General features: G+C 37.6%; 1 protein-coding gene across 3 annotated transcripts in view; it reads left to right on the forward strand.

Moving 5' to 3' along the window:
* PRRC1 (proline rich coiled-coil 1) overlaps nt 1–10,588 on the forward strand; it is an 84,052-nt gene extending 73,464 nt beyond the window's left edge. For all 3 annotated transcript variants that reach the window (XM_074360601.1, XM_074360600.1, XM_074360602.1), the window contains one exon: nt 7,300–10,588. In XM_074360601.1, the coding sequence (XP_074216702.1) occupies nt 7,300–7,509 (210 nt within the window). In that variant the 3' untranslated portion in view covers nt 7,510–10,588. The remainder of the gene's footprint in view (nt 1–7,299) is intronic.
* The last annotated feature ends 3,238 nt before the right edge of the window (nt 10,589–13,826 follow it).

Consider the following 13,826-nt stretch of genomic DNA (forward strand, 5'->3'; position numbering starts at 1 on the left):
AAAGTGAATAGAGATTAAACAAACTACTAAAAAATTAATAGGTCAACAATGGTTAAAAAGGAAATTGAAAAATACCTTGAGACAAATGACAGTGAAAACACAACCACAGAGGATCAGTGGGATGCAGGTAAAAGAGTCCTAACAGGGAAGTTCACTGTGACATAGGCTTTCCTCAAAAAACAAGAAAAATCTCAAACAACCCAACCTACCACCTAAAAAAATTAGAAGAACAAACAGAACCTAAGGTCAGCAGAAGGAAAGAAATAAAAAAGGTCAGAGAGAAAATAAGTAAAATAGAGATTAGAAAAATAGTAGGGAAAAAATCAATAAAACCAAGAGCTGGTTCTTTGGAAGGGTAAACAAAATTAAACTCTAGCCAGGTTCACCAAGACAATCAGGGAGAGAACCCAAATAAGCAAAATAAGAAATGAAAGGGGGAAATAACAACTGATACCATTGAGATACAAAAACCATTAGCAAATACTCTGAATAATTTTATGGCAACAAACTGGATAACTTAGAAGAAATGGACAAGTTTCTAGAAACATATAGTCCAGTAAAACTGAATCAAGAGGAAATAGATCATTTGAACAGACTAGCCACTAGAAGTGAAACAGAATCAGCAATTTAATAACCTCCCTGAAAACAAAAGTCCAGGGCCAGATGGCTTCACTGCAGAATTCTACCAAACATACAATGAAGAACTAATACCGATCCTTCTCAAACTCTTAGAAAAGACTGAAGCACAGGGGACACTCCCAAACTCATTCTCTGAAGCCACTATCACCCAGATACCAATAGCAGACAAAGACATAACCAAAAAAAGGAAATTACAATGCAGTATATTTGATGAATACAGATGCAAAAGTTCTCAACAAAATAGCAAACCGGCTGTACACAACACCACATGAAAATACATACCACAATCAGGGTGGATTCATCCTAGAGTCACAAGCATAGTTCCACATAAGCAAATCAATCAATGTGATACACCACTTCAGCAAAAGGACAAAAATCACAAGACCATCTCAAGAAATTCAGGAAAAGCATTTGATAAAATTCAACACCAATTTATGATAAAAACTCTTACCAAAGTGGGCACAGAGGGAACGTATCTCAACATAAAAGCTATTTATGACAAACCCACAGCCAGCATAATACTAAGCAGTGAAAAACTAAACCCTTCCCACTAAAATCTGGAACAAGCCAAGGATGCCCACTCTCACCACTTCTATTCAGCCTAGTCTTGGAAGTCCTAGCCACACTAGTCAGACAAGAAAAATAAAAAGGATCCAAATTCAAACAGAAAAGGTAAAACTGTCATATGCAGATGAAATCATACTGTATATGGAAAGCCCTAAAGGCTCCACACAAAAACTGCTAGAGCTGGTGAATGAATTCAGCATGGTAGCAGGGTACAAGATTAACATACAGAAATCAGTTGCATATTTTTACACTAACAATGAAATAGCAGGACAAGAAAGCAACGAAACAATCCCTTTTAAAATCATATTAAAGATAAAATACTTAGGAATAAACCTGACCAAGTAGGTTAAAGACTTATATGCTGAGAACTATAAAACATTGATAAAGGAAATTAAAGATGATTTAAAGAAATGGAAGGATATTCCATGCTCCTGGATTGGAAGAATTAATATTGTTAAAATGATCATACTACCCAAAGCCATCTACAGATTTAATGTGATCCCTATCAAGTTACCCACAATATTTTTCACAGAACTAGAACAAATAACCCTAAAATTTGTATCAGCCACAAAAGACCAAGAACTGCCAAAGCAATACTGAAGAAAAAGAATAAAGCTGGAGGCATAACCCTCCCAGACTTCAGACAATACTACAGATGTACAGTAATCAAGACAGTGTGGTATTGGCACAAAAACAGACATATGGATCAATGGAACAGAAAGAGCCCAGAAATAAACCCAAAGACTTAACAGTCAATTAATCTTCGACAAAAGAGGCAAAAATACACAATGGAAAAAAGAGTCTTCGTCAAGTAGTGTTGGGAAACTGCACATCTGCATGTAAATCAATGAAGTTAGAACACTCCCTCACACTATGAACAAAAATAAACTCAGAATGGCTTAAAGACTTAAACATAAGACAGGACATGATAAACCTCCTAACAGAACATATGCAAAACATTCTCTGACATAAATCTCAGCAATGTTCTCCTAGGACAGTCTACCCAGGCAATGGAAAAATAAAGCAACAAATAAACACATGGGACATAATTAAACTTAGCTTTTGCACAGCAAAGGAAACCATAAGCAAAACAAAAAGACAACCTACCGAATGGGAGAAAATATTTGCAAAAGGTGAGACTGACAAAGGTTTGAATTTTCAGAATATATAAGCAGCTCATGCAACTTAATAAAACCAGAAGAAGAAAAAAAAAAAAACAGAAAAGGAAAGAAAAAATGGGCAGAACACCTAAACAGACATTTCTCCAAAGAAGACATACAGATGGTCAATAGACACATGAAAAAATTATCAGAGAACTAATTATCAGAGAAATGCAAATCAAAACTCTAGTGAGGTATCACCTCACACCAGTCAGAATGGCCATCATTCAAAAGTCCACTAATGATAAATGCTGGAGAGGATGTGGAGAAAAGGGAACCCTCCTACAACGTTGCTGGGAATGTAGTTTGGCGCCGCCAATATGGAAAACAGTATGGAGATTCTCAAGCACCAAAAATAGACTTACTATATGATCTAGCAACCCCACTCCTGGGCATATATCCAGAGGGAATCTTAATTCAAAAAGATACATGCACCCCAATGTTCATAGCAGCACTATAGACAATAGCCAAGACATGGCAGCAACCTAAATGTCCATTGACAGATTACTGAATAAAGAAGTTGTGGTATATTTATACAATCGAATACTACTTAGCCATAAAGAAGAATAAAATAATGCCATCTGCAGCAACACAGACATAGAGATAGTCAGTCTAAGTGAAGTAAGCCAGAAAGTGGAAGAAAATTACCATGTGATATCACTTACATGTGCAATCTAAAAGAAAAAAAGAGGACACTAATGAACTCATTTAGAAAACAGAAACAGACTCGCAGACATATTAAACAATCTCATGGTTACTGGGGGAAAAGGGTGGGAAGAGATAAATTTGGGAGTTTGAGATTTGCAAATGGTAGCCACTATATACAAAAACAGATTTAAAAAACAAATTTCTTCTGTATAGCACAGGGAACTACATTCAATATCTTGTAATAACCTTTAATGAAAAAGAATCTGAAAACAAACATATGTATATGTATGCATGACTGGGACATTTTGGAGATTCCTCAAGAAACTAAACTTAGGAGAGTCCTAAAAAACCAGAAATTAACACACTGTGAATGACTATGCTTCAATAAAAATAAATAAATAAAGGCAAAAAATTTCAAAGGATATATAATTTCATACATAAATTGCTGGCATCCATTTTATAAATGGGAATTAGGTTTATAGTCCATAAAAATCCGTAGGTAGCTGTGATTTACATTTTTCTGTTGTTGTTACAGTTTACTATTTCTCCTAATACACTGAAATTTGTTTATGCCACTTTTTTAGCACCTAAAATGCAAATGTTACAAACGGGAATAAAGCAGTGACATAATCAGGTAGCTTATCATCTTTGCAAGGCCGCAACAGTGGGGAGCTTAAAGTGTTTGGAATTAATAGCTTCTCTCCCTTTTCTAGGTAGCAGTTTGCCTAAAACAGAAGAATTTTGGGAATTAATTATGAATTTTCAGTTACTATTAGATTCTGTGATTCTTGGCATTAGATTAGGGCTAGTCAGATTTAGTTAGTGAATAATGATTTAAAATCAGGATACCTAGTTTTTCATTTCACTTTAATCCTAAAGAAGGCAATGATCTTTTACAAAAACAAACAGACTTAAGCATAAGACCAGGACATCATAAACCTAGAAGAGAACAGAGGCAAAACATTCTCTGACATAAGTCATAGCGATGCTTTCTTAGGGCAGACTCCCAAGGCAACAGAAATAAAAGCAAAAATAAACAAATGGGACCTAATCAAAACTTAGGAGCTTTTGTACAGCAAAGGAAACCATAAAACGAAAAGATATCCTACAGAATAGGAGAATATTTGCAAACGATGTGACTGACAAGGGCTTAATTTACAGAATATACAAACAGCTCATACAACTCAACAACAAAAAAACCCCAAGCAAAAAATTGGCAGAAGACCTAAATAGATATTTCTCCAAAGAAGACATAACAGATGGTCGGTAGACTCGAAAAAATGCCCATTATCACTAATTATCAGAGAAATGCAGATCAGAATTACAACGAGGTATCACTTCACACTGGTCAGAATGCCCATCACTGAATTGTCCACAAGCAATAAATGCTGGAGAGGGTGTGGTGAAAAGGGAACCCTCCTACACTGTTGGTGGGAGTGTAGTTTGGTGCAGCCACATTGGAGAACAGTATGGAGATTCCTTAAAAAATTAAAAATAGACTTTCCATATGATCCATTATCCTACTCCCGGCCATATAACCAGAGGAAACTAATTCGAAAGATACATGCACCCCAGTGTTCACAGCAGCACTATTTGTAATAGCCAAGGCATGGAAGTAAGCTGTCTCAATCGACAGATGACTCGATAAGGTAATGGTGGCTGTGTGTGTGTGTGTGTGTGTGTGTGTGTGTGTGTGTGTGTGTGTGTGATGAAATACTACTCAGCCAAAAAAAAAATGAAATGCCATTTGCAGCAATGTAGATGAACCCAGAGATTATCATACTAAGTGAAGTAAGTCAGACAGAAAGACAGATATCATATGGTATCACTTACATGTGGAATCTAAAAAATGATCAAATAAACTTTACAAAACAGAAATAAACTCACAGATATAGGGAATAAACTTCTGGTTACTGAAGGGAAAGGGAGTTGGGGAGGGATGAATTAGAAGTTTGGGATTAGCAGATACAAACTACTATATATAAAATAGACGGACAGCAAGGTTGTACTGTACGGCACAGGGAACTAATAACCTATAAGGAAAAGAATATGGAAAAAATTATGTGTACAACTGAATCACTTTGCTGTACACCAAAAACTAACACAACATTGTAAATCAACTATACTTTAATTAAAAAAGTATATAAACTAATCAAAACTGTATACTAATACATAATTTTGTGTATGTGTCTGTATACACATACACATATTTACCTTAAAATGTATATAAATGAATGGTAGGAGGAAGGCCTGGAAAAAACACAACAGGCTTTTAAGTGCTTAACTCTGCAGAATGGTGTTAAAGGGGTGTCATTTGCTTTTTAGTTTTCCATTTTTCTGTTGTCATTGTTTTATTTTTTTCACAAGGTTCAAAATTAAGATACAAAAGTGTGTGTACTGAGATGCCTTCCTCTTACCCCTGCTCTCAGCTCTCCTGTTTCTTTTATCCATTGGGAAATATTCGATTCCTTGCTAATTTATAGTTGGAATTTTTTATTTAATAGAAATTAATCTTTAAGGGAATTGTACCTATAATCAGCACGTACACTAGTGAAAATCAGGAAGTTTATACAGTTTACGCTTGTTAAACTTAAATATTAATGATCCCTCCTCCCCCAATTCAAAACCCAGTTTCTGGATTTTTGCTGATGTTAAATACCTTGTTTCTCAAAAGTGTAATCCTAGGCCTAGAACCGTAATTATCACCTGAAAACTTGTTAAAAATGCATTAAAACGGAGGGGGTAAGAGAAAGATGGTCAAATGGTACAATCTTCCAGTTACAGGATAAATGAGTACTAGGGATATGATGTGTAGAATGGGGAGTTAACACTGCTGTGTGATGTATATGACAGTTGTTAAGGGGTAAATCCTAACAGGTCTCATCATAGGGAAAAAAGTTTTCTTTTTTATTTTGGGGTGGTTTTTTTTTTGCTTCATTTTATTGTATCTAAATGAGATGATTATCACAGTAATCATTTCACAATAAATATAAGTGAAACCATCATGCTGTACATCTTAAACTTATACAGTGGTGTTTGTCAGTTATATCTCAAAACTGGGAAAAAGGGATTTGTGCATTGCCCATTTAGTTTGGGGTTTTTTTGTTGTTGGTTTCTTTTTTTTTTTTTTTTTTCTAAGTAAGACTCCTGAGCCCTAACCCAAGGCTACAGAATTCGGATCTGCAATTTCACAGGATCCTCAGGTGCTTGGTGTACATCACATCTGAGAAACACAGTTCTGTGAGTGTCTCTGAGGACCTGAGTACTTTATCTGCTGTCTCTCTTCTTTGAAACACAGGAAGATGCTGCTAGCACAGCGTATGTTGTGGAAGAGAAGACTGAGGGCAGGGTCCCCAGCTGCCGGGCTATGGGCAGCAAAATTTCCTGGGAACTATTTTATAAATACTGTGCTCTTTCTCTTGGAACCATCTCTGAGTTTTCAATTCAGTGGTCTGAGGTGAGATGTGAAAACTGTGGTTTTGTTATAAAAAAAAAAAAAAAGAAAAGAAAAGCATCTCGGGTGATTATAAGGTATAGCACATTTAGGAATCACTGCATGGATCCATCCTGCATACAGGTAGCTCCCTGGACTAGACCTAACGCTGTAGAACAAAAAGCCCTCCATCATTCTGGGATATCAAGCAGTGGCCTGACTCTCACACCTGGGTAGGTGAATACATGGTTTCAGTGGCAGCAGTCGTAGGCTGTGTTAGGCGTGAGTGATGTGACAGGTTGGTGCTCGCTCTCTCCTAGGCTGGGTGCTGTTTGATCTGTATTGTCTTATTCATGTGTAAATGAAGTTTCCAGGAATATTCTTCTACAAATTATTTTAACCGTTCTTTTCTGATAGGCTTGACGCGTTAGTAAGCAGTTTACCTCTTTCTGGTAGGAATTTCATTACTGTTAAAGAGATGAAAGTAACATTCCTATTTTAGCACTAATCTTACTATTATACCTGAAGTGATGCTGAATGTAGAACTATAATTTAAACCTTGTGACACTGAGCTCTTTTAGGTTGGAGTCATTAGATTTAATTAAGACTTGGGTTATACTTAAAGAACAAAACGAGATTACTGTGGACATTTTAAACCACGTGTATGCATGCAATATTGTATTGATTCTTTTGCAGCCTTGTAACTTCAAAGATACAGTTGGCAGCTTAGCTGTCTTAGGGTTTGTCATAATCTATATTAAAAGCAACCTGAGAGACTTCGAAATACCACCTATAGCTACTTCCAATGATACTTTTTAATGAAATTAAAATACCAATTTCTTTTTTCCTTAGGCTCAAAGTCTAACTCCCCAGGACTACAATCTGAGGTGGTCAGGCCTTTTGGTGACGGTGGGTGAAGTCTTGGAAAAGAGTTTACTAAACGTCAGCCGGACTGATTGGCACATGACCTTCACGGGCATGTCTCGGCGGCAGATGATCTACAGCGCGGCCAAAGCGATCGCGGGCATGTACAAGCAGCGCCTGCCCCCCAGGGCCGTGTGAGGACGCCTGCCCGGGACATGGCGGCTTGCCCACGGTGAGCTTGCTGGGGGAGGAGAGGTGGTTCCTTCTCAGACGGGACAGCTCTGATCAGTCCGGCACCTTTGATCATTTCCCTGTAGGCTGCAGTTTCTCTTTCCTAGGAAGGCATGTATCATTCCAGTAGGTGAGAAGAAAAATCCTTTTTATGATTATATAATTTCACATACCATGGTCCTCAAAAAGTATATAAATATTTTTATAGGACAATTTGATACAGCAAATTTAAGGTGAAAATTTAAGCGCTAAGATATACTTGATTACTTTGTTTTTTTAAGAAATACTTGTCAGAACATGTTTACTGAATAGTTGTTAAAAGCATGGCTTCTTTCAATTCATGATTCATTTCTTCCACACCAGTCTTTGAAACTGTGTGTGTGCACGTGATCGCGGTTCTGCTGCTGAGCGGTGTGCTCAACTGTGGACCCTAGGCACCTTATAGGGAGATGGTGCACACTTCTATGCATAGTTTTAACATGGGCCAGAATAACGGAATCCATCATTTTCTTTTCGTTAACATGTTATATACATAGTCTAAAAAATTCTGTTGTTTTCTAAATAAGTTTTAGCATTTTGTATTCATAGTATATGTTGAGCATTGGTATTTTTTCATTGGTTTTTGACAGCTAAGGGACAAATGATTCTAGTGTATTTAAATCAGAAACATTTTGGTTTTTTTTTTTTTTTTAATAATACCGTTCAGTGCTTCCAGGTAAATTCTGACAGCAGCCCCTATTTTTGCTGTCACTCATTTCCCCAACTGTAATAGAGAAACTTTTGAGATGGAGTTACTTTGTTATTTATGGAATTGTATGCCTTTTGTTTTAATTAAGGTTACTTCTTCTTTAGTTTGCCTTAAATGCTGCTTTTCTAACTTTGTGCCATTCTGCCTTTACTTTTTATGGAAGTTTTCAAAGGAACTGTTTTATAGTTAGTGTGATTTATTTAGTCCATTACGTTTGTATTTAATGAAAGCTTCTTTTCCCCCCAAATAATATATTTTACCATTTTGGGATTTATATAAATCAAAAATAAAAAGTTCGTCATATACTTTTGAACTCTGTGTATGAAAGTTCAAATATCTTTTTCAAAATACTTTCTTATACAAATGTAATTTAATTTTTATTTACTCTTCTATACAAGTCTTTAGATGTAAAAGAAGTAGCACAATCTTATAAAATCTTTTAAGGTGTTGAAGTTGTTATCCTGTACTGTCATTATATGTAATGTTTGATTTGTATTAATATTATTTCAAGTACTTACTTGATTTCTGTTCTTTTTCTACCTGAGGATGAGAAGATTAAGTATTAATTTTACAACTATGGTATGTGTTAATTTCCAAGCACTATATAATGATTGTTCAGTGCAATTCAGACTTCTGTGTCATGGAAAGTAATGAGAGAAGACAGATGTAGCCAGTTGTTACAGCATAATAGGGACAAAATACTTATTCTCCCTCTTTATTGGTATTTTTGGAACACTTCATCTCTGTTTTCTCCATCTTTTATGAATAAGAGATGCCTTTCGCTACCATTTGTTTCTGTGCTTTATTTTTAAAAGCTACCGTTTTCTAATATTTTATCAAGCACTGGCCTGATGACACATCACTGGAGTGAAGGGACAAATGCCCATATTTACTATTTCTGCCTTTCCCTCCTCCAATTATAGGGAAATTTTACAGGTTCTAAAAATATCTGAGTTTTAATTTTCTGTTTTACCAAGTCTCAAATATCTTAATTTGATATTCAGGGTTGTTTTCATAGAATCATGGACACTGATACTCCATTAGAGGATGATTTTCCTAGAGTCCCCAGACACCAGTGGCAGAGTGTTTCTAAGGCATGGGTGTAGGAGATTTCCCTGCACTTGGTAGTCTGCACCTTCAGCGCTTTGTGAGGATTAGGGGAGGGAAGATGGAAAAGATAAATACATGATCTCGTTCTGGCCCAGTTATCTTTGAAAGGTATCCGCGTATGACTGACTCCACACACTCAACTTTCCCAGCCTCTTTACCTTTTCATTCTTAGATTTCCCTGTTGTATAAGGGACAAGTAAAGTAACCGGTTGTCTGTCACACACCACGGCAGCATTAGCCAGGTGGTCTTTCCGTGTTGGTTTTGTTTTGGCGTGAGATAGGCTGATCATCAACCTAAGGCCACGGTTCCTTCCCTTTGCCATTCGCCCACATGCCCCTGTTCTTCTCCTGGTCTCCTTTGAACTTCCACACAATCATTTTTTAGGGAGAGCTGAGCTGGGGGCTATTTGTTGTTTTCGCCCCCTCAAGCTTCTTGGGACAACCTGTCTCTATCACAGTTCTTTGCCACTATTGTTTTGGTTTTCTTTGTGTTGTTTTTCTTCTGAAGTGCTCCCAGAACCACTTACTGAATTTGATAAGCTTGTACACTTTTTCCTTTAAGTAAGCAGTATGAAAGAATGGGAAAAAAAATGCAGGAAGAGTAATTTAACATCATACTCAGGGACAGAAAGTACTCAAATTTTTCAATATTGTCCTGTTAGTAAGTTCATTAGGTAACCTTGGGTGCAGAGCATGGCCTCAGAATTCTGGGGGGAAAGCATAACACTATACCAGTAGCTGTGTCTCCTGAGTCTCTGTTACTTCCTCATTCTTTGTTCTTCTTTCTCTCAAGAGATTAATGAGGCAGAAAATTGAGATGAATGGATATAGACAAAATGGTAGTATGATAATATAAATAGACAAGAATACAGATGAAAGTGTATCATGTCATCAATTCAAAATTATGCAAATTAGTCATATACTCAGGGTCAACTAACTTAGTTTAAGATGCTGAACTTACTTTGTTCCTTGGTTAGAAAAAAATCTGAACAGGAATTTGTGTTCTCTGAAGCCAAAATGATAATATCCTTTGCTCTAAAAGATGCTGGGTTATGCATAAATTTAAAAACTTGGATTTTTACTCCCAGAATATACTTTTTAAAAAAGACACTATGTAGGATGATGTATTGGATAAAACCAATTTTGTATGTATGTAAATATGTCATAAATAAATCATACCTCAACTTACTTCCCAAAGGTGTATGATGGTTTTTTTAAAGTACTCATCATATTAATATCATGTTAGAAGGACCCATTTTCCTTTTTGTCTCAACTGGCTACTGGCTGCCAAGAACTCTTATGGAACAGCAACTTCAAATACAATCTTTCAAGGGGAACTATGACACTTAAAGACAGTTAGCCCTCCATACCCGTAACTCTGCATCACAGATCAGCCAACCACAGATCTTACAGTACTGTAGTATGTGTAGTATTTATCAAAAAACAAAAAAACAAACAAACAAAAAAAACCTTTGTGGATCAGGGCCAAGCTGGCAGAGTAGAGAGATTCACAGCTCACCCTCTCCCACAAATACACCAAGAATTACATCTACAAACCCACTGAATCGCACAGAATACCTACTGATCTCTGGCAGTGAGAGTGTCTCTTACTTCAAAATACAAGAGGATTCTCACAAAATCTGGTGAGACAAAAAAAAAAAAAAAAAGAAAGAAAGAAAGAAAGAAAGAAACAATCAGTGCAGGACCAGTTCTGCAGGCAGGGAGGGAGCAGCATAGGAAGGAAGGCACCCTCAGGCTGGGACGCCCCCTCTCCAGCCGGAGGTGAGCGTGGAACTTTCAAGGCTCAAAGGAAAAAGTGGCAGCTGCTAGGTAGACAGAACTAAGGGAAACTGACATGGAGGGTCCCTAGTCCCCAGCCTTAGATGCGAGTCAGCAAGGACAAACTGACACTGGCTGCTGGAGATCGGTGACAAGGCCAAGCTGAGGCAGCCTTAGGGGACTGGAGGGTTGTGTGAGCTCTGGGGGTGTGTGTGGAAGAGAACAGCCTGGGACCCCCATAAAAAAGCACCTCTAATGGTGTGTGTTGCAGGGAGGGGTGAAATACAGCCACACCATAGTTGTTTCCTCCCCTTGACTCCACTGTTGGTGTATTCTTTCGAGAAGAGAGGCAGGGCTTGGTCATAGCCATCGCTGCTGTGCAGAGTTGGGCTGAAAGCTGAATCCATAACCAGCAGCTCCACAACTTCATAGGTGGGACTGAGATTTGTTTACAACCTCAGGAAGAGAGGGTTGATTTTCTCTCTCTGGACCCTTGGTGGACCTGCACCTCTGGGACAAACAGGCACAAAGTTCTGGCGTGCAGTGGGGGCGAGTTTGGGTATTTACAGCAGGCCAGTGAGCCGTACCATACACAAAGGCAAGGCTGGAGTCTGCACTGACCCTGTGGTGCACCATGGATTCAGGTGTGTGACTGCATGCTCCCTACGGCAGGACCTAGGGCCTGATATTGGCCAATCTGCACTGGTCTTTCCTGGGGCCAAGAACCTGGGGGACACCAGAGTGGGTGGCTGACATTCCTGCAGCTGAGGCAGGGACAAAGGCAGTGTCAACAAAGAGTGCTTTGTAAGCCCACATAACAAGTGACAGACACCACCACAGAGGGCACTTCCCAGTGGACATCTCCTGCAGAGGTACACTCAATGACTCTTCTTCCCAGCTGAAGTGCTCCAACCCTGCCTACCACACAGCACAGCTCAGAAACAGGTCTAAAAGCCTCTATTCCAGCACGAGGGGAGCAGACCCAGTCCCTGTCAAGGCTGTGACAACCACAGAACAATAAAGGGGGCCCCACTCAACAACAACAAACATGGCAGACTCTGATCACCACAGCACCAACCACACCCCAAATCAAAGGGATAACAGCCAATACACACTGAAGAAAGATGTGGTAACCATCTATACTAAGAACAGCCCTCTCAACAAAACTTAAGATGCACACAGCCTACATGGGAATGATCCCACTTTAAATAACAAACAAAAAATAAAACAGCCCTTAAAGACCACAGGAGATAACTGACATTCCTAAATTCATAGAGCCAGAGAAATATAAAGTAAAATGAAGAAGCAGATGAACTACTCCCAATTAAAAGAACAAGAGAAATCCCCTGAAAGAAGGATCAGTGAAATAGACTTCAATGGTCTACTAGATCAGGACTTCAAAAAGGGAGTGATCAAAGCACTGAAGGGATTAAAAGAGACCATGAACAGAGACAAAGAATACTTTAAAAAGGCAATAGAAACTATAAAGATGATCCAGTTAAAACAGAAAACTCAGTATCTGAGATAAGAGCCAATCAAAAGGCAATCAAAAGCAGTCTAGACAATGCAGAGGAACTAAAAAGCGACTTAGAAGACAGGATAATGGAAGTCATCCAATCAGAACAGAAGAGAAAAAGGCAAATAAAAATCAGTGAAAGCAATATAAGGGATCTATGGGATAATATAAAGCGTGCCAAACTAGACATAATAGGGATCCCAGAGGAGAAGAAAGAGAAAAGGGATTGAAAAGGTGTTTGAAGAAGTCATGACTGAAAACTTTCCAAAGCTAAATAATGAAACAGATAACCAAGTACAGGAAGCACAAAGGGTCCCAAACAAGAAGAACCCAAACAGACCTACACCAAGACATAATATTAAGGCCAAAATTAAAGAAATGATTCTAAAGGCAGCAAGAGAAAAACAAAAAATTGGTTACAAGAGAACCCCCATAAGGCTTTCAGCTGATTTCTCTACACAAACACTGCTGGCCAGAAGGGAGTGGCAAGATATTCAAAGTCCTGAATAAGAAAAAGCTGCAACCTAGGATACTCTATCCAGTAAGACTATCTTTTAGAATAGAAGGAGAGAGAAAAAATTTCACAGACAAGCGAAAACGAAAAGTATTCAGCATGACTAAACCTATGCTAAAAGAAATATTGAAAGGTCTATTCTAAATAGAAAAGAAGCAGGAAGCTATAGAAACGTGAAAACCATACTTGGAAATATGATAACAATGAGTTGCAAGAGAATAAACATGAAGATATAAAAAGAAGAAAAAAGGGTATCAAAATCACAAAAGGTGAGAGGGGGAGCAAGAAAATGTTTTTTTTTTTTTTTTTCTCTCTTTCTTTCTTTTTTTCCCCTTCATTCTTCTTAGGATGTGTTTGAGCCTACATGACTGACTGTCTAAAGCAAAAATATATACTAAAGGGTTAACATACTTGAAAAACAGGGTAACCACAAATTAAAAACATACAATAAGAGTCAAAAAAACAAAAAGAAACCAAGATAATATAAAAACTTATCAAACCACAAAAAGAAAAACAAAAAGGAAAAGAAGGAATACCAAATCAACTGGAAAACAAAGTTCAAAATGGCAATAAACACACATCTATCAATAGTTACTATAAATGTCAATGGACTAATG

Source organism: Camelus bactrianus, chromosome 3 (assembly GCF_048773025.1).
Source record: "Camelus bactrianus isolate YW-2024 breed Bactrian camel chromosome 3, ASM4877302v1, whole genome shotgun sequence".
Lineage (NCBI taxonomy): Eukaryota > Metazoa > Chordata > Mammalia > Artiodactyla > Camelidae > Camelus > Camelus bactrianus.